This window comes from Denticeps clupeoides, chromosome 13 (assembly GCF_900700375.1).
Source record: "Denticeps clupeoides chromosome 13, fDenClu1.1, whole genome shotgun sequence".
NCBI classification, from domain to species: domain Eukaryota; kingdom Metazoa; phylum Chordata; class Actinopteri; order Clupeiformes; family Denticipitidae; genus Denticeps; species Denticeps clupeoides.
In genome coordinates this window covers 9,335,596-9,362,188 of record NC_041719.1, presented here as the reverse complement: position 1 = coordinate 9,362,188, position 26,593 = coordinate 9,335,596, and the positions used below count along the sequence as shown (strand labels likewise).

Genomic DNA, 26,593 nt, shown 5'->3' with positions numbered 1-26,593 from the left:
GATAATATTCCCACCCCCCCTGGTTTGTTTTTACAACTCGACTACTAGACATAGCCACATTGGCATAAATACCTTTGACGGCTAAAGACACACTAGTCACAGTGTTTAGAGGTGAATATATTGGTGAATTCAGTTTTATTTGCTCCCAGTCCTCCCCTAACGGCCATTAAGGACAGAAAAAAAAAACACTGCCAGCAAACGATTCCACATAAATGGGTTTGGTGGGAGACAGGGGCAAGATCAGAGGAGGGATTCAGAGCAGTCACAACACTCTTTTCAACAACGTGACAATGTTATCACAGCTCTTCTCTCTTTTAGTCATGGCTTAATACTGAATAAATTTTCATACCCAATTCTGAAATTTCATGTGGAATCAAGGCCAGACCCATGCCCAGACTTATTTTGTGGCACCGACTGCTGGCATAACAGTGTTTGTGAAAAGCCACGTGAGCAGGTATTTACAGGTCATACACACTACAAAAGACTTGGGGCACCCCTGTGGCTATGAGGTGTGTTTGTATGACCTTTGCCATGTCACAATGAAAGAATTTAAACCTTGAGTCTGCTGTTGCCTAGATGCTCAAATCAGAGCGCACACATAACAGTGCATTTTCACTGGAGTGGTCATTCACATAGCCTGGCTGTGTCAGGTCAAGGAGGTCTTTTTGAAATTGCCCATTCAATAGCCTTAGGTAACATTTCATGTAACAAGACTACCTAATAGTTCTCAACTTGAGCAAGATGGAGGGGAGGCTTTTCGAGAAGGAAGTTACCCATGTATGACTGAATTGCAGTAGACCAACTATGAAGCCAAATCATTATATTATTATAATTCAAAGGAACATCAGTTAACCTAACCCTTGGGGCAGTGGTTGGCAAAGCACCATCCCCACAAACTGCTCCCCGGGCGCCTGTCAGTATAATATGGCTACTTTTTTGTATGACATTACAGTCAGGAGTGTGTTCACTACAGCAGAGTGAAGTAGGTTCTTTTTCTATTTGCACAAAACCATATGACACAGGGTTTAATATTTGAATGGGGGCAGGACCACAACTTTCTAGTGCTGGAGACATAATTACAAGAGTGGATCATAGAAGAGAACATATGTCAGCAAACAAATGGCTAATGAAGTCAGTGAATGAGGCTGGGGTGATGCAGTCCAAGCCTGATTGGTGCCCAGAATGAGCATCCCATAACCCCCCCAGAACTAGTTGTGAGGGATGCCACCAGTGGCCAATTATTTCCTCTGTTTAAAGTACAACACATACACACAAGCTCACATACACAGCTATATGTGTGTGAGGACAGGTGTTGTGATTGGTCGAAGAATTGTCTGCATTTTTCTGTCAAAAGGCCTGTATTTGTATTCCCCATACTGAGAATAAAAACATTGTTCAGAGCTTCAGAGCCCTTTTGTCTCAGCCAAGGCACGAATAATTTGGTATTACTGAACCCCTAAATGAAAGGGCTGCCTGAGTCGCGCAGACTCTGTCCTCCAGATGCCCTCAGTGGTGTTTATTCTGAGAACTATTGGAGGAAACGGAGGATGATAGCCCGGTTACATTGTTCAGGGCCAGAGATTTGCTCTTTTAGAAATGAATAAAATAGTTACAAGGAAAAGCTGAAACGAAACCTCGATGCTGGAAAGCTCATAATGAAAACTTAGGTATTAATAGTAGTTCTGTGTTTAAGACTTCACCTGTCAAAGCACTCTTCCACTACTGTAAGAAAATAATAAGGCAGATCCTACTCCCTAAACACTCCTCAAACACGATCACACACACACACACACACACACACACACCGTCAAAACTGTGCAGCTGTCCCTTATGTGAATGGTCCTGCATCCGGCCCGAAAAGCAACCCCAGTTTATTTTAAATGAATTGTGACTAAACAATGAACTCTTGTCGCAAACCTCTTTCCAAAACAATGCAAGTGAAAAACGTACACGGCGGGAAAAGACATAACCGTGGGAAGGGGAGGGTAGGTTGGAGGATGCCAATCCTGTGCAAAATGAAGTGCCAGAAGCAGCTGGCACTGTTCAGCCACTGCCATTGACCTTGAGTCACTTCTAACTCCTAGCCTAGTGCTGGATACTCCCTGTGTTTTCTCAATGGTGTATTCCTCCGTCTTTCTGTCGTTCTTAATCCATACAACATGGATGTCTGTACTGCACCTTTTGCAAGGGAAATTCTGGAACAGAGATGCTAGACAGTGACCTTCAAATATCAAACACTCTCCTGTGGGCCTACAGTTCTTCTGAGGCAAGCAGGCAAAGCATGCTGGGAGCAAGGAACTGTCAAAATGTGATGGGCTATCAGCCTGTGTGTGTGTGTGTGTGTGTGTGTGTGTGTGTGTGTGTGTATGTTTCCAATAGGTGCTCAGGGCTGCCAGTTATGGAGGTTTTTCTTTGTGGCATCTAACACACGAATGATGCAAATGATGCGCTCTTGCATTAAACAAACAGACAGATGGCAGTCTTACACAGACACAGGCAAAATTCGGACAGTTGGAAACCCCCTGTACAGGCTGGCACCCACATATACAGCAAAACATAACATTTACTTTACATATTATTTAAAACAATATGTTTGAGATATTCACAGCAAAACCCACTGCAATTCTAAGGATGTTTTTAAACTGATTTTTAAAATCACCTAATACTTAATATACACTGTTCAGTCTCATAAATATGAAAACAAATCTACATAATTATTTATCTTGCTTCATATATCATCTTTCAGATATCTTATAGCCCCTTTTTACTATTTATTTATTATTTATTATTACTACTTTTTACTAATAATTAATCTTTCCCGTCTCTAAGAGTAATCAGGATTACATTGCATGTCATACCTGCATGACTGTGTTTGTGAATAATATAGCTTACATCATTATCCAGTGGTTGGCCTGACAAAAGAGGAGACAATCAGAAGGTTGCCGGTTCAAATCCTGAACCTAACCTGTTTATAACCTCTGTTTAAAGTAAGCACAGTCGATGTAAACCTGATCCTTAATCTTCTCCTGGCTGCCAAAGTCATGAGCCATCCAGCTTGTTCACCCCAGAGGTCAATGTCAGTGCAGTCAGACATCAATCTGGACACTATAAATACAGTCTCATGCAGGTGTGTCAAACTGTACGCCCCTAAAAGCTTTACCACATCTCCTGAAGGAAACATTTGGATCAGTCTTTAAACAGACATTGGTGTGTATTGGTGTGTAACAGGTCAGTTGGGCTTATATGATGATCAGCAACATGATTACATAGTAGGTTTAAAATGGGACCCCGACACAAAGAAAACAATGAGACATAAATACAGGAGCAGCAAGAATTCTGACAGCAATGGTTAACTTTTCTACAAGACTTTAAAAAAAAGACTTTTGCACTTTGCTGGGTCCTTCATTGGGATGCTGACCAACTTGTTTTCTCTTCAGCAACTAGAGAGACAACTGGCCTTGTCCTCATTGTGATGCTGTGCTGACAGGTCGCTGTGCCTTGTTAAGGTATAGAATTTCACAGGGTATTCAATTTCAGAAAGCAAACATAAACATGAGGCTACTCTTTCACTGTACTGGTAATTAAAAATTTAATTAAGATGAATCCAGTCACATTTAAGAAATACAGGTTTAAAATGCCATATTTGAAAATGTGTCTGTACAGGCCAGGTCAAATTCAGTTTCCAAGGCTCAGGCTTCAGTTTTCCTGCCTATACAGGACACTGGAATGAAGGCGGACTCATAAGTACACACCACTGTGAAGTGTGCTTTACACTACTGCGTTCAGGCAAGCTGAGAGCCTGTAAATCATACTGACACAAGCCGTATTAAATCATGCTGAGTCACACTTAATGAATGGAAATGCCTCTAAAGGGAGACTTAATCAGACAGTTCACCACAAGAGCGTCCCAACACTGTCATTTAATGCATGCACTGGCTCATTTAATCAAAATACACACACACACACAGCCCTAAAGCACATAATGTCAAATCAGTATGGGTGTGTGTTCCACATTAGCGAATGCACTTCATGGATCAGTTTTAAGCATGTCAGCAGCTCTTAAAGGTACCCTATTATGAAAATTTCACTTTGTGAGATTATTTACCATTAATACTAGTTCCCCTAGTTTGTTTATGCTTCTGCAGTAACTATAAATGGCAATATGTACAAAGAATGCTTTGGCCATTCTGCTTTGCCATTTGCTGTTCCATTCTGGAATGACGCCCCTTATGTCATCATAAGGGGAAAGGTTACCCCTCTGCTAAAAAGGAATTCCACCGATCGTCATGGCCTGAAAATGTGCAAAGCATTGCAGTTGCTCGGTGATTGATGTAAAAATAAGCCAAAATTAAAAAATTTAATATTTTTCTGGAAAGACGCAGACCAGGAAGTGTTGATGATGAAATTTCCCTGAATGCCCGCACACTTCTATAGGCAGCTCTCCTCCTAGTCCTGCCTCTGTCCTCCGGAAAGAGACTTCAAATACAGCATCAGGGGACCACTAAGACCTACATATAGAATCAAATAAAAATGTATATGTGACCTTTAAGGCATTTTCAAATTATGAACAACTTGACGCTTAGCTGAATCATGCAGAGCTGATTCAACAACGATATACCTCACTGATGATGTAAGCACTACAATTAATGCTAGTCTTTCTTCATTTGTAACTTGTTCCTTTATGTCATGTAACATACCATTAATAAGATGACATTATGGTGTCCAAGTAGGGGGGAATAAAAAAACAACAAATGAGTGAGATTTGTTTACATCTCGAGGAAGATTGTGCTCGAGAGAGACATACAGCTTGGAGCTCATCCACCATTTCTAAGAAGTTCAGAGTACAGTGGTCCTAACCAGACCATGTGCAAAAGATTGCTGATGCAAATATTTTCTTGCAGGAGATTGACGTTATCAAAATACACCTGCCTATCTTAAAAATGCTCCTTGGCCCAAGAAACAATTATTTGGGCATTTAGTGAGTAAGTATGAATGCTAACTAATCAAGTAGGGTAATATTGGACATAGCAATGGTTTAATTACATTATACTGTCAGTGTTTCAATTTTCATATCTAAGGATGTAGAGATGTTCTTTAAGGGTATATGTCGATATTTTATCATTACTAGAGTAAGTGAGAATTGCTCTGAAATATTGGGCAACTTCAGCTGTGTTAGAATGACAAAGATAATGAGCATCTGTTTGTCTGGCTGTCTCCCCGCCCCCCAGTGTTAAGGCCTGGTCCCAAAACTGCATGATGTGGGTTTAACTGCTGGCTTCATTCTCCAGCATCCAGCAAAGGTTCAGAGTGTGTGACCTAGTAAGAGATGCTGAGCTTAGTTACATAATGGGATCCTGGAGCGAGAAAGGGAAGGAGAGTGAGAGAGGGAAGCGCCCACTTCTGCAGATTTTCATCACACGGGTCATTGTGCCAGCAGAAAGAGGCTCCTGTGTGTGTGTTTGTGTCTATATATGTCCACACTCCAGAGTGAATGAGCTCCTAATGAACAGTGAGAGGTGCAAGAGTGTGTGGGTGGACTTCTATTTTGAAAACGCTGGGAGAAAATGAGCTCTAGTAAACTGCAACTCCAGTAAACTGCAAGTTTCTTCTATTCATTTACATTCTTTTTTTTATCATTTTCTCTATTCTATCACTCCTTTAATGCAATTTAGTGCAATACTGTGTCATGTATTTTTCTTTTCTATGGTCTTGATTCCTATTTGTACTGCATTTTGTATTGCTCCTGTACGTACAAAATGAGCTTTATAATGAACTTGACTTGCCTCTCTGAAAAATCTAGAAATTTCAGTTTATTTTCAGTTACAATGGCTGACTTCAAAAGATGCATGCGATGCAAACGTACCCGAAGTCCAGTGGAAGTTCACTCAGCCAGCTGGCTCATTCATCCTTTAATAATCTCCTCTATTAGCCTCGTCAGATGAGCCTGACATAACAGTCCAGCAGGACCCTATCTCCCAACAACATAAGACCAACAGAACAAACAGAAAAGGGTAACTTTCTCTTTACAAAGCTGTTGTGATTCTTGATGTTCAGTTCAGTCACATAAAACAACAACTTTAACTGCTGAACATTTTACAATGACTCTCAAGTTAGATTTCACTAGATGAACGACGGTGGTTAGCGACTACTAATATAGGTTACATGAAATGTTGCCCTCAAATCTGTGTGCATGTGCAAGTGAGCGTGTTCTCCCATTACTCACCCTGCCAGGCTCTTCAAACAGCCCTACAAAAATAGCCCCACCTGGTATGCCCCCCCACTTCAGAGTCCACCTGGCACTGGCAAGTGGCTGGAGACACAAAAACAGACCAACAGCCCAGACAAAGACCACAGGGAGAACATCTGTTGGCAAATATCCCTGCAGCTTAGCACCTTTTGTACTTTTCCACAAAACTTTCCAGAAAGCTCCCACACACTGTGCTCTTAGGATGACTTTATTGAAGTATATGTTTCCACGCTATGTTGCTGCATAGAATTCTGCTGCATTCTGCTGTCAAATATAAAAGTTTGGTCCTTTCCATGCAATAATTGAATAATTAAAAGGTGCTGTCTATGGTGCTGATTCCAGGAATTTGCACTCATCTACAGAACAACAGTAACTGTCTCCTTTTCATTATAAATAAAGTGATTAAAATGTTCATGAATGTAGTGTTTTACACCTCTCAGTCTGAAAGTAAAAAGACCCCTGAACATTCATTCAGATCAGTCTTGAAGGACCAGAATGTTTTAACCTACATTCCGAGATGGGTGCAATTTAGTCAGTTCTAACCTTATCAGATCTAACCTTAACCTTCTACAGAGATGTAATTGGCTCCTTTTAACCAGGAAAGAGGTTAAACATGCACATTATTAGCTAAAGCGAGTGTAAATTGTTCAAAAAATTCCAAATCCTCCTTTTAATTAGGCTGATGCCATTGCATTACCCCATGGCACAGGCAGATATGCAGCTCTTGACTGATATTGTCACAGTTGTCAGCCCCCACTGCCATCAGCAATGATGCGGTTGTCACACAAATAAGGAAACAAAAGCTCTCACTCTCTCTCTCCCACTCTGTCTCACACGCTCTCTTTCCTACTGCTGTTTTTTAACCAGTTGCTTGTCTCTGCAGTGAAAAGGTGTTGGACTTCACCCAAGTCTGGGTTAATTAAACAGGCAAAGGGAGCTCATTTTCCAGCACAGAGAAAAAAATAGAAAAGGAGCTTAGTTACGAGTACAAACCCCCGCCCGCGGGGTCTATGCATCAGCCCTAATACATCCAAAAGTGCAGGAGATTACTGGGAAACAGAAAGAGAGATGTGGGGATTATCTTTTCATGGTGGCTAATGATCAGTAGATCATTAGCAAGAAGAATAGGTAGAGAGAGACAGCCAGATAGCAAGAGAGAGAGGGGGGAGGTGCTTACGTGAATGATGATCTTGATGAGCCTGTTCTTCCGAATCCGAATGCATCTAAACAAATATAAAGCCTTCTGTGGCAGATTCTAATGACACTCATGCCATTATCTCCATGACATGCATATACACACACACACAGAAAGGTAAAACTTTTATGACTGACCTTAATGTCATTGCAAAAGCACATGGAGTATATATATTTGCTTTGATGTCATAAATCAAGAACATTGTTGGCTCTTCTTAAAGACAAACAGAGGATATTTGGAACCTACTCCACCCGTCACCCCTCCCTCTGCCTGTCCTCTCCGACTCATTACTGGAAGGACGTCAGTGATCACAGAGCTTTAGAATATGTTTATTTTTCCACAGCTGTGACCAAAGAGGCCCTGGCCATCAGAAAGGAGAGTCAGCAGTACACACACTCGCCACACACAGCACACAAATGACACACACACACACACACACACAGTGTAACATGTCAAGTGTTTACCATGGGCAAACCAGTCCCTAATCGTAACCTCGGGAATTGAAGAGGAATGCTTTTAGACCAGGAAAACTAAATGTACATGGAAAGGAGCAAGACAACCACACAAAGTTAAAAGAGGTAAAGACACACACACGGCAAGGGGAAGAGGGTGTTTTTAGCAAGCAGAGCAGATCCTTGTCAATCCAATAACGCTGCATTAGCAATGAACAAACGTTTCCAAACAGAACATAGAAGATCAGCAGTGTCCAAGCAAACACACAAGCACAAACACACATACGAATGTCAAACTCAGGCAAGAAAGGCCTGTTTTCTATGAAGGTGAACGTAATAAGCAGACTGGTCCTAGGTGCCCATATGTTTATTTCTAGCTTTGATATGGAAGGTCAGAGTCAAATAACTGACCAGGCACCCATCGAGTACCCCAGAGCCCGTTGACCCCCCCTCTGCCCATCCTTCTCCTTGTCTTCCCCACTTGGGAATTTTTGGCTTTCCAGGTGGTTGAGCCGTGCAAATTCCATCTACAAAACGAGAGCTGACATGAGACTCGAGCCCCAATCCCAGCATGCCCAGAGGTGCCAGAGGGTAGGCTGAGGGTAAAGGGCACGGTACCCAAGTTGACTGACCTGTCCAGATTCTCTCTTCCACCAGGGACTAGAAAGATTTATCACATCTGACCTCACAAATGTACAGAAAGTGGCCACAGAGAAAAAGTACTTTTCTGATTGAGCCATAAATGAATTTAATGATCTTTAATGAAATACCATCATCAACAGCAAAGCAAAAACAATTAATAAAACCTCACCCCTCCACCCCAATCCCCCAGCTCCCCCCAGATGTGATGAAAAGATCTTGCTAAGAAGACAGGGGAGGAGATAATCTTTTGAAAAAGTGGTCATCTCATTCTACAGAAAAAGTGGTCATCTCACTCTCAATTTACAGAGAAACACAACTGAGACACACCAGGGCCCAGTCGCCCTCAAGATGTCATACACTGCCAGATATTCATCACTGAAGTACCTGAGTGGCAAATGAAAAGATGTCGTCTAGCACACAGGAGGGCTTGTGAGCGCTCAAACATCCTTCTGTGCAGAACACATGGAGAGTAAAAACTACCTCTGTAAAAATGTCTTAAAATCACATACAAGCACGCTAACTTTTCTGAACCTGAGGGTGAGAAGAGAAAGGAAATAAAGAGATGATCCACTCTCCTGATTCACGTCACTTGATTTATATACAAGTCACCGATCAGGATGGACATGTTTCAAAGGTTATTACTCATTTTGTGTTCATATTCAGTAACCTTGTTTCCGCAACCCAATATCCTCACTTTCTGAAAACTCACATTTCACACATTGTGAAACACTGTAGCACAGCATACGATGCACAGAACAAAATGTGTCCTCTGCTTGAAACTAAATGTGTCCATCACCCTTGGTGAGCAGTGGGCAGCCATGACAGGCGCCCGGGAGCAGTGTGTGGGGACGGTTCTTTGCTCGATTGCTCCTCAGTGGCACCTTGGCAGTTCGGGATTTGAACCAGCAACCTTCTGATTATGGGTTCGCTTCCTTACCCGCTATGTCATCACTGCACTCATGATTGCATATTACAGTGAATTAAGTAATTAAACAGGATCATGGTTTTTAAGTGTTTGTAAGTGGTACCAATCAAAGTTTTAAAACCACTGGCTAAGGGCCCTGTTTTGATTCTGCAAGTGCAGGTGCTATCGCAAGCCAGGCACATCGTCTAAGATGGGAACATGCAATGAAAATGCAAGTGAAATGTGGTAGCTCAATTTTGGGCATGGTCACACTAAAAGGTGGAGTTGAGCACATTTAATATATTAGCATAATTGTTTAATATATTAAATATGGACTATATTTTTTTTATTCAATGTAATATGTAATCCTCTTTATTTGTTCATTAGTTAAACATGGATTCTAGTGCAAGCTTATGTAACAGGCAGACTTTGCGCACGGTGGAACCAGAATAGACACGCTTTTCAAAAGTCTTACAGATTAAACACAAAGACACCAAAAATATTGATTTGCTCCTTGCACCAACATTTATATAATAGCTAACCCTATCCCCCAAAAGCTAATTTATATGAATCTCCATCTTCAATTCCCACATCCCTTCTTTTTGTACTTTGCACGAATACAAAATTAGGAATCTGCAATGTGTGTGGTGCTTTCCGTGATTTAAAATAGGTTACCATTCAGCGACCATTTGCATGGAGCACTGTGCCTGGACCAAAATAGAGCAATAGCACAATTCAAATTAATCACAGGAGTAAAAACTGTTCAATTTTATTGTTAACACACACAGTGGAATGAAATGTGTCCTCTGAATTTAATCATTATTTTGTGAGCAGTGGGCAGCCATGAAAGGTGTCCAGGGAGCAGTGTGTTGGGGACCTTGCCTAATGGGACCTCATTGGTACCTTGGCGGTTCGGGACCCGAACCCACAACATTACGGTTACGAATCTGCTTCTAACAGGCCACATTTACAGTGGCAACTCTTCTTCATGGGTTGCATTGGCTAGCTGCCGTGCAGTAATGAGGTCTCTTCAACGCAGCCCGAAGCCCAGGAAAACGCACCATCCCTGCGCTATCAGATCTGCCACAGGCAGCATCCGCTCCGCCCCTCTGGGACTTCACAAACACAGGAAGCAGAATGCATCCTGTTCAGCTGGGGTAGAATGGGGTGCAGCTCCAAAAAAGGCAGGATTTGTTTGGAGGACACGTGACAAACCAGACTGTATTTTGCCTGACATTTAAATGCGGAGTCGCGACATGACGACACCACGGTTCAATATCAAACTCAAAATCAACGAGTCACTCCACTTCTCTCTTCTGCTCTCCCCCTGACACTTGCGTGTCCTGCAGTTTCAAACAGACAAATCACAATATGGTGAAAATGCATAGCAACTACCTTGGGTTCAATCGATAACCTTTACTTTTCAAGTGACCTTACACAAATACAACTAATCTTTGAGCGATTCCCGGTGCTAAAAAAGATGAAGTGCAAGGAGCATGTGTGCTAATGTAACCCGTCACGGTCGGGTCATTCTGTCATGATGGTTGGACATGGCGAGGAAGAAGGACGCATACGCATGATGTCACGAAACAGGGGTTTAATACATGGTAGACAGGACAAGGGGAACATCACCAAACAATGACCCGACCGTGAACAAAACTAGTCAAATGGCAGTCAGTTATAAAGTAAATGGCATAAATGGAATGCACAGTTACATTAATGACACATTAATGCACACTCATCAGGCTTGCGCATTGGTATAAGGATTCATACGATGCATGTTAGTGTTCATTATGACCCAAAAGGTGTTCAAAGATCATGTGTTTTGTTTTTTTTTAAATGTCTAAATTCTCTCATGCATTATTACAAGACCACACATTGTTTTGTCTTCCACAAAATAAAAGCAAATGCATCAGTGTTATTTATGACTCATAATTAATCACATCTTATTATTGTGATTAACTGGACTTTTTTTAGATGACATTGGCAAACACTCTCCCACACACTACATTTTATATAGCATAGGGAGGAATATGGCCCCCTGATTTGATTTAAGATGTCTTATCCAGTCAAAACTGACTTTTTACCACCAAATTTAAATGTGCATAACAGGCTGCTAATATGCTGTGTATATAAAACAGTACTTCATTATAAATATTAAATTAATTTAAAAATCCCAAATTAATTACAATCAGCGCAGTCATTACAGCGTAGCCCTGTCTGGAAGTCTCCGCCAAAGAGAAACTCTGCAGAGTTCCTAATCACCCACATCTCCTACTCATTAGACTGACTTATGCTCTGCCTCATGAAGGCAACCTGAACCGGACTGCAGAAGAGTGTCTGAAACTCATCTGTCCTCTCCCAGTGTGAGGCACCTCTGCATTGTACCCTGCCCATGAAACATTAATGGCCTGGCTTGGGTAAGTGAGCACTCAGAGAAGTGCCCCGCTCCTCGCTGACTCCCCGCGTAATGGCCAGCACAACACGACATTATCACAGCGGGAACCTGAGCCATAATGGCTGATGACTGAAAAACAACATTTTCCACAGATATTTCACTAATGGTTCACGGGAAACATCACGACTTCACTGACTCAGGTGGTCAATCTAAGCTGCAAAGCTAAAAATGCATCGAGACATGGCAGCAAACTGTTTTGACTGTGCCAAATTTACAGATGAGCCTTTGTTTTGTCCTAAAAAATTTTTAGGCGCACCAGTACCAAATATTTGACGGCACCTCATTTAATAATGCAGTTTTAAAGGTTCACTTTTTATCTTTAAATTGCTGTCCATAGGCACTTGTAAATAATTAACTAACAGCCAGGTTTTCATAAAGTTCTTTATTTGATGCAAAAGTTAAATTCAGTAACTTGCTGAAAATGTGTTGGTGCTTAAAGCGCTTCACGGAGCTGAAAAGAAAAAAAAAAACAATTCAATCTAACTCTAAATTGAAAGTTCAAGTGTTTTAAGGGCTTGAACCCACCCTGATGATCTGCTACTGCCTGTTGCTGAAAGGCAGCAGGGAGATCACAAAAATGGATGCTGGGGCGGTGAAATGGAGGCTAGATTACGTTTTGGTTGCACTGGCAATGAAAGCAAAGTCTGAAATATGAAAAGACTTTTCACCATGAAAAATTCAGTAAAAAAAAAGACTCATAACGCAGTCGTGTTCTCAGGCCTAACACTTTTTTCCCCGAACATGTCAAATGACTCTTCTCACATGACCGGGAGCAACATGGAATTGGGGTGACGCAACTCCAATAAAACAGCAAGATGGCCGCCTCCATTCGCTCAGTCATTGTTTGCAAACCACTCCAACGACTCAGCTTTTCTCACTTCAAAGTAAGACTGTTCCGTTTTGCCTTCTACTCTCTTTCCTACCCTCCTGCCTTCTTGTACCTTGTTTTGAATTTTGTGTGAACGTGGAGGTTGCAGCTGACGTCTAACCATTCGCAGACTAATTTGGTGGAGATTCACCTGCCTCCATTGCCTCCTTGCGCTACTCCGAAACTGGGTTTTCGTTTCCACCTACACGCGCTCTTTCTCCTGTCTCGCTTCATTCCCATGACAGAACTCCCGCTCACACCGGTGCGACCTCCGATTTTTTTTTCTGTCGCACCGTTGAGAAATTAGGTCGCATGTGCAACCAAATTGGTCACACTCTAGAGCCCTGAAATTGCATTTTTCTTATATGGTGTTCATTATAATTCACATGATAGCAGAAATACATGCCTAGTAGCCAACAACAATAAATTGGGAAATAAGAATTAAGAAGTTGGGTATCAAAATTTATGTAATTATGGTCATAACAATCGTCACTTGTTTCCTCATTTTCATCCTAATAGCTGTATAATGCCAAGGTGAGTAAATAGCCCCTAAAACAAAATAAAAATCAATGTGGTCAGTCCTGATGGGGGTGGGGGAAAAACGCACCATGCAGTCCAGTTCTTTCTGTCTACATAAACAACAGCTCGGCGTAACCTGAACACTATTACACCATAATCAAATATATACACAATATTCAAATATTCAAGGTGTAAAAATGATCTCAGTACATAAACCTGCTCATGATTCAGGTCCTCATTACCCAGGATGCCATCCCATCCAATCCTATTTATCCTTTATCTAATTAATGTCAGAATATCCAGCCATGAATTACAACAGTTTGAGTTCATGAGCCCTGGGAAATTGTGAATTGTATTTTTCAAGATTTTTAGAATTTTGGTTCCCTCAAGATCAATGTGATAACACTCCAGCAGAGCTTAGTCTCCCAGCGTGTTTTAAAATAGTTCTGTGTGTCAAGGATTTACACTGTGGGATTTAAACAGGCAACAATGATGAAACCATTTTTAAAAATAAATTAATAATCCACTGTCTCAGTCTGTCGGAACTAAACTAAAAGCTCAACTAATGAAATGGTACAACAGGGTGGTTAGAACCGGAGCGTTTTGCGGGAGCTATTTCCAGAAGTGCAGAGTTCCCAGCGCACAGAGAGGGTGAGTCAAATCCACAGACCACAGCCGCACCATGAGTAACGCTCCTTAGAACATAAATAATCCATCTTTTTTCCCCATTAGCGAAGCACCGCTTGTTACGGCATGCCCCTCGGAGCAGACGAATGAGCGTCTGGGAATCTGAAGCCGAATCAAAGAGAGGGAACAGCCCCGGACATGATGCCGGCTGATCAAATACCGGTTGCACCAAGCTCTCTTCACCCTCTCACCCCGTCACACACGTTACAATTTCCTGCAAAGGCAGACGACACCTCCAGGACTTTTTGCAGAACTTCCCCCTGTCTCAAGCGTTCCGTTCCGTTCTCCTCTGGTTAAAACCCTCCCCCGAAATCCCTATTTACAGCCGTCCAATTCCCCGCGGTCTCCTGCCAGCGGCTCCAGGGCCGCACCCCTGCCCCCCGCTGCCGTCCCAGCCTTACCAGGTGTGCGCCACCGTGAAGCGGCGTCTGTGGCGCGTGCCCTTGTTCACCATGAGTTTTCGGAAGAGGCGCGGCGAGCTCCGCGGGGAGATTTTGGGAGAGGTGGTCCGCTTGCCCCCCACTCCCGTGCCCAGGCGGGGAGGCTCCAGCTCCAGATGCATGTGCTCTTTAAAAGTGCGGATGCAGGGCTCTGGCTCCGGAGCCACCGCCGGCGCGCTCAGCTCTCCTGAAGACATGCTCCCTGCCACACTTCTACAAAACCCGCTCTCGGTTTTTCCCTCCTTTTCTCTGACGATTAAAGGAGGTTATGCCATCAGACTCTCCTCTTCTCCTTTATCTTCTCTCAGAGCTTTCAGTCTTCTCTCTTCTCAGCCTTTTTATGCAAGCAAAGAATCCCACTCTCTCTCCTTCTGAAACACAGAGGGAAAGCGTTGTCACACCTCCTTCCTGCTTCTCCACTTCTCCTGCTACCTCCCTCCTCCTTTTTTTCCCCCCTCTCTCCTCTTTCTCGCTCCCAACTGCTCTTATTTCTTCCCCCTCTCTCGCGCACGCCACTCTGCTCTTACAGTCTTTATTCGCTCAGCAGAACAGCGCGGAGGCTCCAGGAATCACCCTAATGAAATATTCAGGAGGATGAGCACGTTGTTCTGTATCCCCCCCCCACCCCTGCAGACCCTCAGGCATACGCGCACGGGCACGGGAAGCGGCGGATCCGGCGCTCACTGGTAATAAACAGCACTGCCGGTCTGGCCGGGCTCTCACTCTCCCTCCCTCTGCCATGGCAGTCCGAACCACCAAAAGCCAGGCTCCGCCCACACCGTCGCCCCATTGGCCATCAGTCTCTGGGCGGTGGTGAGGGGTACCGCCGCACAACGCTGCTGGGCTGTGACCCTCCAAAAGTCACTGTGTCTCAAGACACTGATAAGGAAAAAAAGAAGAAATGTCACACCTTCGTTCGTCCCCACATTCCCTCTGCTCTTTCTGAAAAGTTCACCCATCTAACATCTCATCCTCCGAGATACCACCAAAACCCCAAGATCAATAAAAGCACCAAAGGGATTATAGCATGCTATGTATTTGGTTTTAGGGTAAAGCTAACAAACGATGGTGCTTTTGTTGTCTGCAAATGTCACATTCACTTTGCAGAATGAGCCAGCAGCCCTGATCTCTCACACACATGCACACAAAAAACATTTATTTGGTTTGTATTTTAGAAAATAAGCAGAATATCCTCAAATAAATGGTTAACCATTAAAACCAGGAAATTCTGCTTATTTTCCAAAATACATGGTTAAACAGCCAAACATAAAAGTGCATCACTGAATATTCCATCAATAGTTGAGGGGAAAAAAGAGACTTTAACACGGTGTGAGTGTGTACCAATGTGTTACGGGTGTGTGCACAGACAAAACCCATTTCACCTTGTCAGCATGCCATCGATCCAGCATTCTTCCCCCACTGTCACCAAGCAGCTCCCCCAACACCCAGCCCTCACCATGGTGACCGCACTCACACGGCGATGCGGCGGGAGAGACGGACCGAGGACAGGCTACGGCTGCGAGAGCGGGAAGGAGGACAGGAGAGCGCAACGAGGGAGGCAGATGGATAACGTACAATGTCGGATGTAAAGAGTAATGGTGGAGGAAGGCAGAGATGAGTGAGAAAAACAATGTGCATGTGAGAAAGAAGAAAGCTATGCAGAAAGGGAAAATGAAACTGAAAAAAGGGAGAGCCAGGTTTGCAGAAATAGCGATGGCGAGAGGGAGGACAGATGCCAAAACCTCTCTGGGTTTTAAACAAAGTCAGCCGGCACTTTATGTGACAGCACCGCTGTGGTGTGCTGAAGGATCCTTGTGTAGGGTCACATCCACGGAGAGCAGATCAACACACACACACACAAAACACGTTGTCTACGTCAATCTGATGTCTAGCAGACCAGCAGAAAGACAGGTATGAGGTCAAAGTTCCACTAAATTTGTTGTACATTTCATGACGTGTTGACGAGGACTGCATGATTATCTGAATTGAAATTGTCATCATGATTCCTGTCTCAGCTAAAGCTCCATTCCCCTTATTCAGTGACCAATGACACAAAAACGTGAAGAACCACATGCAGTCTGCGAAACAGCAGAAAATGCACTTATTATGCACAGCTACATTAACAAAAAACGCAATCACATTCACATTTTTATGGTTGAATAACCTTTCAATGAATAATAACTTTTTTTTACAGCTTATCAATAATGATGTTTGCTTTAATCAATCATTTGAGCACAGTCCATAAAATGAAGTGACATTTACAGGCGATGATCACAATAAAAAGCCAAACGAATCCTTCCCAAAACACATCATTTTTACAGTTGTTTTCAAGTGTCACAACATCTAAGGGTTAAAAAGTTTTCCTCACATATCCAGGAAGAGTAAACATGAATCACTTACTATGCAAGTGATTTCAAAATTGAAATGAAAAGAAATCTGCATTTTGAGAAGATGATTTATTGTCTTGTCCAGAGGCATTTCCGCACAGTGTATCTAAGAGCTTAAGTGTACCGAGGTCTTCTGAGTAAACAGCCCCGACAGTTTGAGTGTCTCATGCACCGTGTTTGCAAAATGCATTTTCTTTTAATCCCACCAACTAACCATGCCAAATGTTCCGAAGTCACAGCGCACTGCCAAATTTCCTCGTTTTACACAAACTTTCAACAGGCCCCACCCCCCAAAACACGAGCTAAGCAAAAACTGAGCTGCACGGTCGCATCTTTTTTCCTTCTTCAGATGGTCAGATCACTTGTCTGTGGGAAAGCTTATGAACTGAAGGATGGGCGTCCCCCTATTCAAATTCATCGTGGCAAAGAAAAGACTGGAGGGCAGTTTATGGGGGCATGCCGACGCAAGCATGCATGCACTTCCAACATAAGAACCTGTATAATCTCTCTCATGCCTTCTCAATGATGAAACCATTTCAACCCACAGCTGTCAGCCGTATAAGCTTCACTAAATTCCAACAAACGCGTACTTACCTTCTGTACGCCATGCATTGCACTAACTTACATAGACTCAAGTTTCTATATGTAAAACATTTATGGGAATCACAAACAAATATCATGAGGGTAAAGCTAATATATTTGCCATTTTAAGAAATCTTTTGTCATCTTTGAAGGCAATGCTAATGTTTCTTGAGGCATTACCAGCGATGATTTTTCATCCTAAAGTACAACATCTAATACTTCCATGGTGATATGAAAATGGGGGGTTTGTTGTCTAAACCGCAACACATTGAAATGAATTAGATCATCTGCACTGGCTGTCATGAAAGCTGTTGGACGATGGCATCAAAACAGTGTCTTCCCTGACATGGAGTATCTGGGCAATCTATTAGTGTGGACTAATCTACAAATTGTGTGTGATCTCAAAATTATGTTTTTTTTTCCTTTTGATGCAATTGCCCAGTGTGCCATTCACATCCACCCTCACTCTCCTTCCTCAAAAAGAACCTCAAATCTTTTTCTAGATAAGGTCAGTCAGGGTAGAAACCGAGAGGCAGGCAGTCATAAAACGTCCATTTTTTACCATAACAGGTCTAATAGTAAAACACAGGGCCAGTCGGTCACGAGGACGAGTTCCGCTGCACTCATTTGAAAATCACACCAGCCGGGTAATGTGCTACTACACATTCAGGGAAGTGCCATGTGCTCAATGATTGTAAGAAAAGTGGCCCGGTGGTCTACGTGTGCACAGAGGAGCGTCGTCGCAGGTCAACCTGCTAACCCAGGCCCTCCGATGGCACACACAAACACACGAAATATTTAAACACGTAGAAATGTGTCGGCAGAGCCCGGCAGTACACAGACTTTGTCCTGATTTTCTGCACGGTACTAATGGTCGGCTCCCCGCCGTTCACCTGGGAGTCTGTGGTCGGCGGCAATGGCGGAATGGTGTCGCGTCAGCAACTAAATAATTGTGTTCCAAAAATAACCAGGCTGCCGGGCACTTCTGCATATCCCAGAAGACAACACACATCAAACGGCACCACTAACAAGTACGGCGAGACCAGCAAGAAAAGGCAGGGAAAAGGAGGAGTGTGGGTGTGTGTTTTGTGGGAAGGATGTTAAAAGAAGATGAAAATGATCATAATGACACAGTTTTGCTTTTGCCTTTTAACCAAGCCTTGACACATGCACACGCATATATACATGTACAGTATAATATCGATATATCTAAATGGGTCAAGGTGGTTTTGGCAGCAAAAGGACAAGCTCCTCAATATTAGGCTAGTAGTAGTAGTCTAGGCCTCAAAGTAACAGGCTCAAACCCCGCTTACTAGCATTGTGTCCTGAGCAAGACACTTAACCCTTAGTGTCTCCAGGGGGACTGTCCCTGTAACGACTGATTGTATGGTGCTCTGGATAATGGCGTCTGATAAATGCTGTAAATCTAAAAAGGTAATTTTTTTATCGGTATTTAGTATGGAGGACTTTTGTAAGGCATGAAGAGAGGACACAGGTGTTTGATCCACAAAAAAAAAAAAAAAAAAAAGAATTATGCAAACCAGCAGATGACAGCACATGGTACAACAGCACACGGATACACCAACTGTATCCATTTCATTCAGAGCCAAGCGCTTAAATCTAATTGGAAAGCATGCCTTAACCAAACATTCATCAATTTAATGGGAACCCGAAATCGGAATACGAGTTAATGCGCTTGTGCAAAGTATTAATGAACGCTATATGCAGACGTAAGAGAGAAATGCATGATGACTGAAGAGGTGGACACATCAGAGGAAAGGTGGATAAAAAAAAAATCTGACTGTTACTGCCCTCATTTGGCCAAAGCACGAACAACAGCTTTCCAATTCCACATTTAGCAAGAATCATATACTGTTGAGAATGGTGCTGAATGTGAATGGCACAGAGGGGAAAAGTATAATGAGAACTTAACAGAAACCCATGAAACTACGTGACTAAAAGGTAGAAAAAAGAAATTAGGACGACCAAACATAATTCTCTTTAGCTTTGCTATCCTCCCCACCCACATAAAGCAAGTTGTTGCATGTATGAATTAAAAAAGTGACTTATATGAAGATGACTTGATACATGAATTGGATGCATTTGGATGCATTTAGCTCTTTGTTGAAAAAGGACACACAAAAACGATACCTAAATGATGACCTGGTGCTGTGTTTGTATCACTTTCTTTGTTATAGAGTCAGCTTTTGTACAAACAAAAAGATAAATATATAATTTCAATGGTAGGTGAGAGACAGAACAAAGTATTTGTTTCCCTAGTACTTGGTGGCAAAACCTTTGTTAGCAACCACAGACATCAGACGTTTCTTATAGTTGGCCACCCATGACCTATTTTTAATGCCTTGGCTGAGGGAAGGATGTTTTCTCCCAAGATTTGATGATATATGACCCCATCCATCCTCCCTTTGATGCCGTGCAGTGCCATGTTCCCATGTTTGACATGTTCATGGAGTCATAGGCAGCATTCCTCCTGCTCCAAACATGGCAAGTTGAGTTGATGCCAAAGAGCTCGATTTGACCAAAACACTTCCCCCAGGCCTCCTCTGAATCATTTAGATGTTCAGTGGTAAACCTGTACGGGTGCTGCAGGATTTTAGTCCTTCACGGCATAGTGTGTTACCAACTGTTTTCAATCTTGATGGGATTAGGGGAAATAAACCTAGCATTTAAATTGCTCCCCGGGCGCCTGTCATTGCTGCCCACTGCTCACTAATGGTGATGGTTAAAAGCAGAGGACAGATTTTGTTGTGTGCACCGTGTGCTGTGCTGCAGTGTTTCACAATGACAGTCACTTTCACTTCACTTTTTCACTTCATTTCTTGTGGGAAAAGTGGGAAAACTTACAAAATCTGACTGCATGTGCAGTAAAACAAAAACAACATTCGCGATTCTTAGATCGTCTTCCTCACCCAGTCCGGCTGAAGCAACGGCAGCTATTAAACTGACGGGAAGAGGATAAGCTTTCCTCTGAGGCATGCTGAACCACCACTGGCAAACTGCACTCTAATGAACAAGGCCGGTGCTGCACCACCCTCAGCCCATATTCATTAGAGTGAGTAGTGAACAGTGGCTTATTGTCACTAAAGTGAGTAGTCGACTGGTGACATTAGAGCCCTGGAGAGATGTCAGATGCTCTCACACACTGCTATTACTGTCTGCAGGGCAATCTCAGATGGCAGATGTCTGCCTCATAGAATGCACATGCAGACCTGACCCAATGACGCTGAAGCACAAGGGCACACGTCAGCACAGCACAGTCAGTATTTGTCACACATTTTTATTTTTTTTTAAATCTGGTAAGCACTTTAGATGAAGTTCATTTGTTGGTTTTGGAGGATCGCTTACAGGCCACACCATGAAATGTCCTGAGGTGGCATCCATGTAGACGTGCAGACTGGGGATTTGAGAAAAGTCGAAAGAATATCCTGCGCTGGATCGGTTTTCAAGGAAGAAGTGTCAAACTGGAGACGGAAAGGTCAGGGTGGACAGGTTTGGCAGGCCACAAAATTTCAGTCTTCTGTGAGCTGACGGACATGCCAGTTCTGCTTTATGCCCTCAGAGCTACCATGTCACTTTACTCATAACTACCATGAATATTTATTGGTAGCATTTACCAATATTTATTTTTTCTCACATAATTTTTTATATATATTTGTTTCATACAATTCAAGACAATACGTTTAATGGTTAAAAAAAAATGATGTGATGAAAAACACATGGTGGCCTGCCCAACCTGTCCACCTTCACCTTTCCATCTCCAGTTTGACACATTTAAAATTATGCCTGCCTTCTTTCTTGAATACCGATCCAGAGCAGGATATTCTTGTGAATTTTCACAAATAATAAATAAAGCCTGATATTTTTAACAAACGATTTTTTAAATAATACATTTTTAAGGCCACTTCTAATTTAAGACCATGCATTGGCCCTTGCCCTGTATTAATGGTATTTAAGGCCTTATATTTTTCAAAGATTCCTTTGAAACATTTCCTTCAATCTGTTCACTTTTCCTGTGTAGGCGTTTTATGATCAAAATGCTCAGGGTGCCTCAGAGTGCTAACCTATAATTATTTGGCATTCTTTAATTTGTTATGGAATGTTGGGATCTTTATGCAACATCTGGGATGTTGCATAAAGATCCCACTAGATTTACATTTTGGTTTAATGTTTGGAATTGTGGCAAAATACTCTAAACTGGCCAATGATTATCAGATTAAAACTGTAAACAGAGATTAGGGACAGGTTTATTTACCACTCTGTGTCCACAGGTGTAATGTCTATGCGTGGTGTGATGAAGGGTAGTGTGGTCGGACGGGCCATGAGCTCTTCATCCGGGGTGCGTGACCTCTCTGTCTGTCTCCATGACAACGGTGGCAGCTGCAGGTTGCCAGAAAAGCGTCTGCAGCCCCTGCGCAGATCCACTCCCAGTGTGCAGGCGGAGGTGAAGGACTCACTCATTCCAGGGTCTTTACTATCCTAAATGGGGGTAGAGAGGAGAATGAACAAACTGAGTTATTTTTTAACTGAAGACATAACCAGAAATAATGTCAATCAATACATTCATATTTACAGCATTTATCAGACGCCCTTATCCAGAGCGACTTAAAATCAGTAGTTACACGGACAGTCCCCCCTGAAGACACTCAGGGTTAAGTGTCTTGCTCAGGGACACAATGATAGTATGTGGGATTTGAACCTGGGTTCTGGTTCATAGGCGAGTGTCTTATCCAATAGCCTACTATCACCAATCATGATTAAATACTTAAAAACATGACATTTAAAGACAATATTATAGTGAAAAAAATATAAAAGCATTTATAAATTGCAAAATTGACTCAAAACTCAAGTCCAAAACTCTTTTCTCTTCTTGCTAATCTACTCTTATCCACTAGATGGCAGCCTAAGACAACAAAAAATCATAAAATGCTCTTGGAACTGTTCTGTATTTTGTATGCCAATCATTACGTATAATGTGCAATATATATACATATATACACACACACACACACACACACACACACACACACACACACACACAGGTGAAGGGAATTCCAAACCAATCAATTGCCTTACTGGAATAATCAATGCTGATGAGAAAAAGGGGAAGGCAAAAACAAATGAATCTACAACATGAATTTACAAGCCATGTAACCAACTCTAGGACTTCTTGTGTGCTGCTTATTCTGCTCTAGATCCATTGATCTAGACTCACAAATAATAAGACAACCTCACTCCTACAGAAAGAATCCAATTTCCTGTCATCCAGGTAATATGTTTGATGTATATGTCCTGGTTTCTCTTAATCTATAGGACTCTTTTGTAACTTTCCTTGTATTTGGTGTAAACAGAAAGCCTTGTGTCAGCCTCATCGGAACCATACATACATGAGAGTGTAAGAGTAAATGGTTTCAATAGGAGGCAAGTCCCAGGACTTCATTCAGTCTTTTGACTTTCAAGAAGAAAACAGGCTTCACGACATCTACACACTGAAACTAGTCCCCTAGGTAGATATTAAGCCTGTCACATACTAGATACTTTAATCAAATAAGTGAATGTATACAGACCTGTTCAGAGGCACTTTCTCTCTCTCTCTCGCTCTCTCTCTCTCACACCGGGGAAGAAAAAGTATGCTGCGGGGCATGTGAACGGCGCGTGAGTAGTATATGTGCCTCATACGTCAGATTGAGGACTAAGTGAAATCCATTTTAACATCCAGTGATTGACGGCTGCTTGGATCCCAACATCAGCTCATCTGGGCACAAAATGTGCTCGCCGGGTGCCATGCTTAAACGCTCCGGCATGTTAATTGCACTTAAACATCCATTCTGCAAAAGCACTTCCTTCATGTACGAAATGTTAAACGTGTCCATGTACATAGTTGCAGAGATATACATATGTACGCAGCAGGAAGACAATGTGAGTGGAGCTGAGTGATGTGAGGATGAATCGCTGGCTGACAGGCAGTGTGTGGGCAGCACTGCCACGACTCACACACAGCTCACTGCTCGTCCTGCAGCTACAAAACACTGCCCGCCGTAATTCACAGAGCACAACAGAGATTAAAAAAAAAGACAGACACACAGACATAAAAAGTACAGATGAAGCACACAGAGCAAGCTGAGCCAACATACAGCACACAATTAGGGGGAATATCCAGAAGAATAGACTAATGGTAGCAGTGTTTCCATTACAGATTTGTGCAAAGTGATATTACTGAAAAGTCAATAAAACACAATTAGGACTGCATTTCCATTCAGTGATTTAACGAGAAGTCAGTGAACGATCCATTGTGGCTCCCCAGTCCATGAGAATCCATTCTATTTGGCAATCAACAACTCTTCCATTCCACATATTTTTCGAGTGAACGGGTCACTGGTCGTCAAAGTTCATGACTGTTCGTGACGGAGTTCACTGGCTCACAATAAATAGAGAGCAGCGCAGCATCCACTGCCATGTGCTAATGTTGACCTAATGTTCACCTATGGGAGCTCACTGTACGCTAAATTACAGCCGTAGCTGTGAAGATTTTTTTAACTAACAAGCATTTGACCCACAATCGTGTCTTGCATTCGAGAGGAATGGTTCTAAGGTTTGCTAATATTTGTTTAATATTTGAGCATGTTCAAGGCCCAACATTCTGTTGTCTGTCACACTGCCCTTTGGAGTCAGGGAGGGCGAGGACAGACAGTCGTATGTCCCTGATGACATCATTGTGTGGAGGGTAACCATAGAGGTTTCACAGAAACAGTGACCTTATCCCCAGGGCAGATTTTATTATAGAAAAGAATCAATTTAGTATACCAGTAATGACCTAACAAAAGATAAAACTGTTCATAGCTCAGTAAGAGGCATGCACCTGGTGAATGGAAAGGAACGAAAAATGGCTGGACTCTCCATATATAAATGTAGTGGTAGTAGCCTAGTGGGTAACACACTCTCCTATGAACCAGAAGACCCAGGTTCAAACCCCACTTATTGTGTTCCTGAGCAAGACACTTAACCCTGAGTATCTCCAGGGGGACTGTCCCTGTCACTACTGACTGTAAGTCGCTCTGTTTAAAAGCATCTGATAAATGCCATAAATGTAAATAAACCTGAATAAATGGGAAATTCTGTGTAAAATTAAAATGTCAGGCACTCAAATGCTCATAAATAAGCAATTGTAGAAACGCTCATTTACTTATGACAAGAGGCACGTTCCTTAAGAAACTACCGGCAGCAGAGTCTTCTTCACACAGTAAAGTAGCTGGTAGCCCCAGAGAGAAGCCTGTCTGGACAAAGTGCCAACGCACAACACTTTTGTCCATTAAAGGTGATCACAACCTTTTAGCGCTCAGCTAAACAGAGAACACGCTGACCTTATTAAACCAAATTGTTCCCTCCGACATCGCCAGAATCTGCAGCAGCCACAATCATCTATCAGCACAATGCCGGCGCACCACTGACCGAGTGCAGAATGTCCTTTCTCCGTCCCAGAGGGAAAAAGCAGTACGCATGTCACCATGCTGCTGCATTCATTCATAAAGCTCCAGGTTCCAGATTCAAAAGATGAATGGGCTGTGGCAATCGGGGTGCTGGAGTTTTCCCCATCTGAGAGTTGGACTGGACAATAGGGCTGAACGATATATCGAAATCGAGCCGAAATCACTATTTTAATAAACGTTATTTTACAAATCGCTACAATGCCATTTTGCAACCCCAGACTCTGCTCCATTGGTTAATACCAGGGTTGATGTGGACGACATGCAGGGTTGTCTGGAGTGTTGATGACCCCCTGGACATTGGGGATGCATGCAGATGGTACGGATCAATATGGGAAAGTATATTGTGATGTTTTTTTTTGCTATATCACCCAGACGTAACTGTGAGACAGACAGAAGGAAGGGTGAGCTGCTTTTCCTGGCATTTTGCAGTCTGACATGAGTCAGAAAACACTGACTCGATGAGAGAAAAGCTTGACGGCACAGCTTTGTCACAGACGCGTGTTTCATCTGTCTTTCAGACTATTCAGATACTTCAAACAACGAAACATCATTGAACAAAATTGCAGGCAAATATTCATGCACAAAATGCTTATTCACCAAAGAACATCTGAATCAATGTTCAGCATCTCGTGCCTTCTTATACCGATCACAAGAAGAAAAAAAGCCACCTCAAAGCTGGAGACACACCAACGCACATCTGTGCCGTGTCATGAGGTTTTTATTTTACTGCCAGACACGTGGGCTCTAATGAGCAGCTCTAAAAGACCTGAAAAATGTTAAACAAAGAGCACAGATGTTACCCTCTCCAGGTCAGGATGGCAGGAAAGGTTTAGCTGATAGCAAATAAAATTCATATTGAATGAAACCAGGGTTGTGTCTGAGGCAGGTGACGGAACATTTAAAAATTGAACAACTGTGTGATCGGGGTCCTGTGCATATCCGGTGAGACAGATAAAGGACAGCACACTTGTTCACATACGTCAAGCCATGTTACCTCAATTAAAATAACGCTTCATTTGAATACACTTAAACAGATTTATTGGTTCCAATCCTGCAATTAACGCTTGTGTACAAGCCGTCTCTTTCATCTAGCACCTGCATCTACGGTATAGTTGGCAACAAAAACCAGCACTGAGCAACAGCATAATCACATTTGCACACTAGTGTACTTCAGTGATGAACGCCTTTCTCTAACCATTTAACCATTAACATCTAAAATTATTTACTTGTGGCTCCTTTATTTAAAGAAACAACCAGACTACAGTCAGTCGAACACATCCCACAACCCTCCAAAAGGTATTCTGTGAAAGGCATAAACATTATATTTGGATTGTAAATGGAATTGAGTATCTGTACAGTTCAGTGCTGTGTCAAATGTATAAAGCTGCCCTGTTCGTTTCTGTTCGCCATCAGGTCTTTGACGTTATTTTCCATGTTCACCAACGTCTCGGATGTCTCCCCTGTCCTGTGCTTCACAAATGAAACCCCGGTTTCATGATGTCATGCGATTGCGTGCTTCTTCTTTGTCTTCCTCGTTACCTTTTCTCATCGTCTCCGTTCATCTACCTTATCATGCCAGCATGGTTGTGACACAATTGGGTTCTAGTCAGTCACTCAGGTTCTTACACTTTCCAATTTCCAAAACATCAACTTCAAGAACATCAACATCAACTGTTCACTTGATCCCTAATATATCCACCTCTTGAC

The 26,593-nt window shown here is 42.5% G+C and overlaps 1 protein-coding gene across 3 annotated transcripts in view; it reads right to left on the bottom strand.

The window, feature by feature from the left end:
- pde4ba (phosphodiesterase 4B, cAMP-specific a) overlaps positions 1 to 26,593 on the bottom strand; it is a 105,647-nt gene that overhangs the window by 55,087 nt on the left and 23,967 nt on the right. For 2 of the 3 annotated variants that reach the window (XM_029001863.1, XM_029001864.1), the window contains exon 3: positions 21,655 to 21,878. In XM_029001863.1, the coding sequence (XP_028857696.1) occupies positions 21,655 to 21,878 (224 nt within the window). Of the gene's footprint in view, positions 1 to 14,373; positions 14,802 to 21,654; positions 21,879 to 26,593 lie in introns of those variants that run through there. The other variant, XM_029001865.1, reaches the window with a different exon arrangement.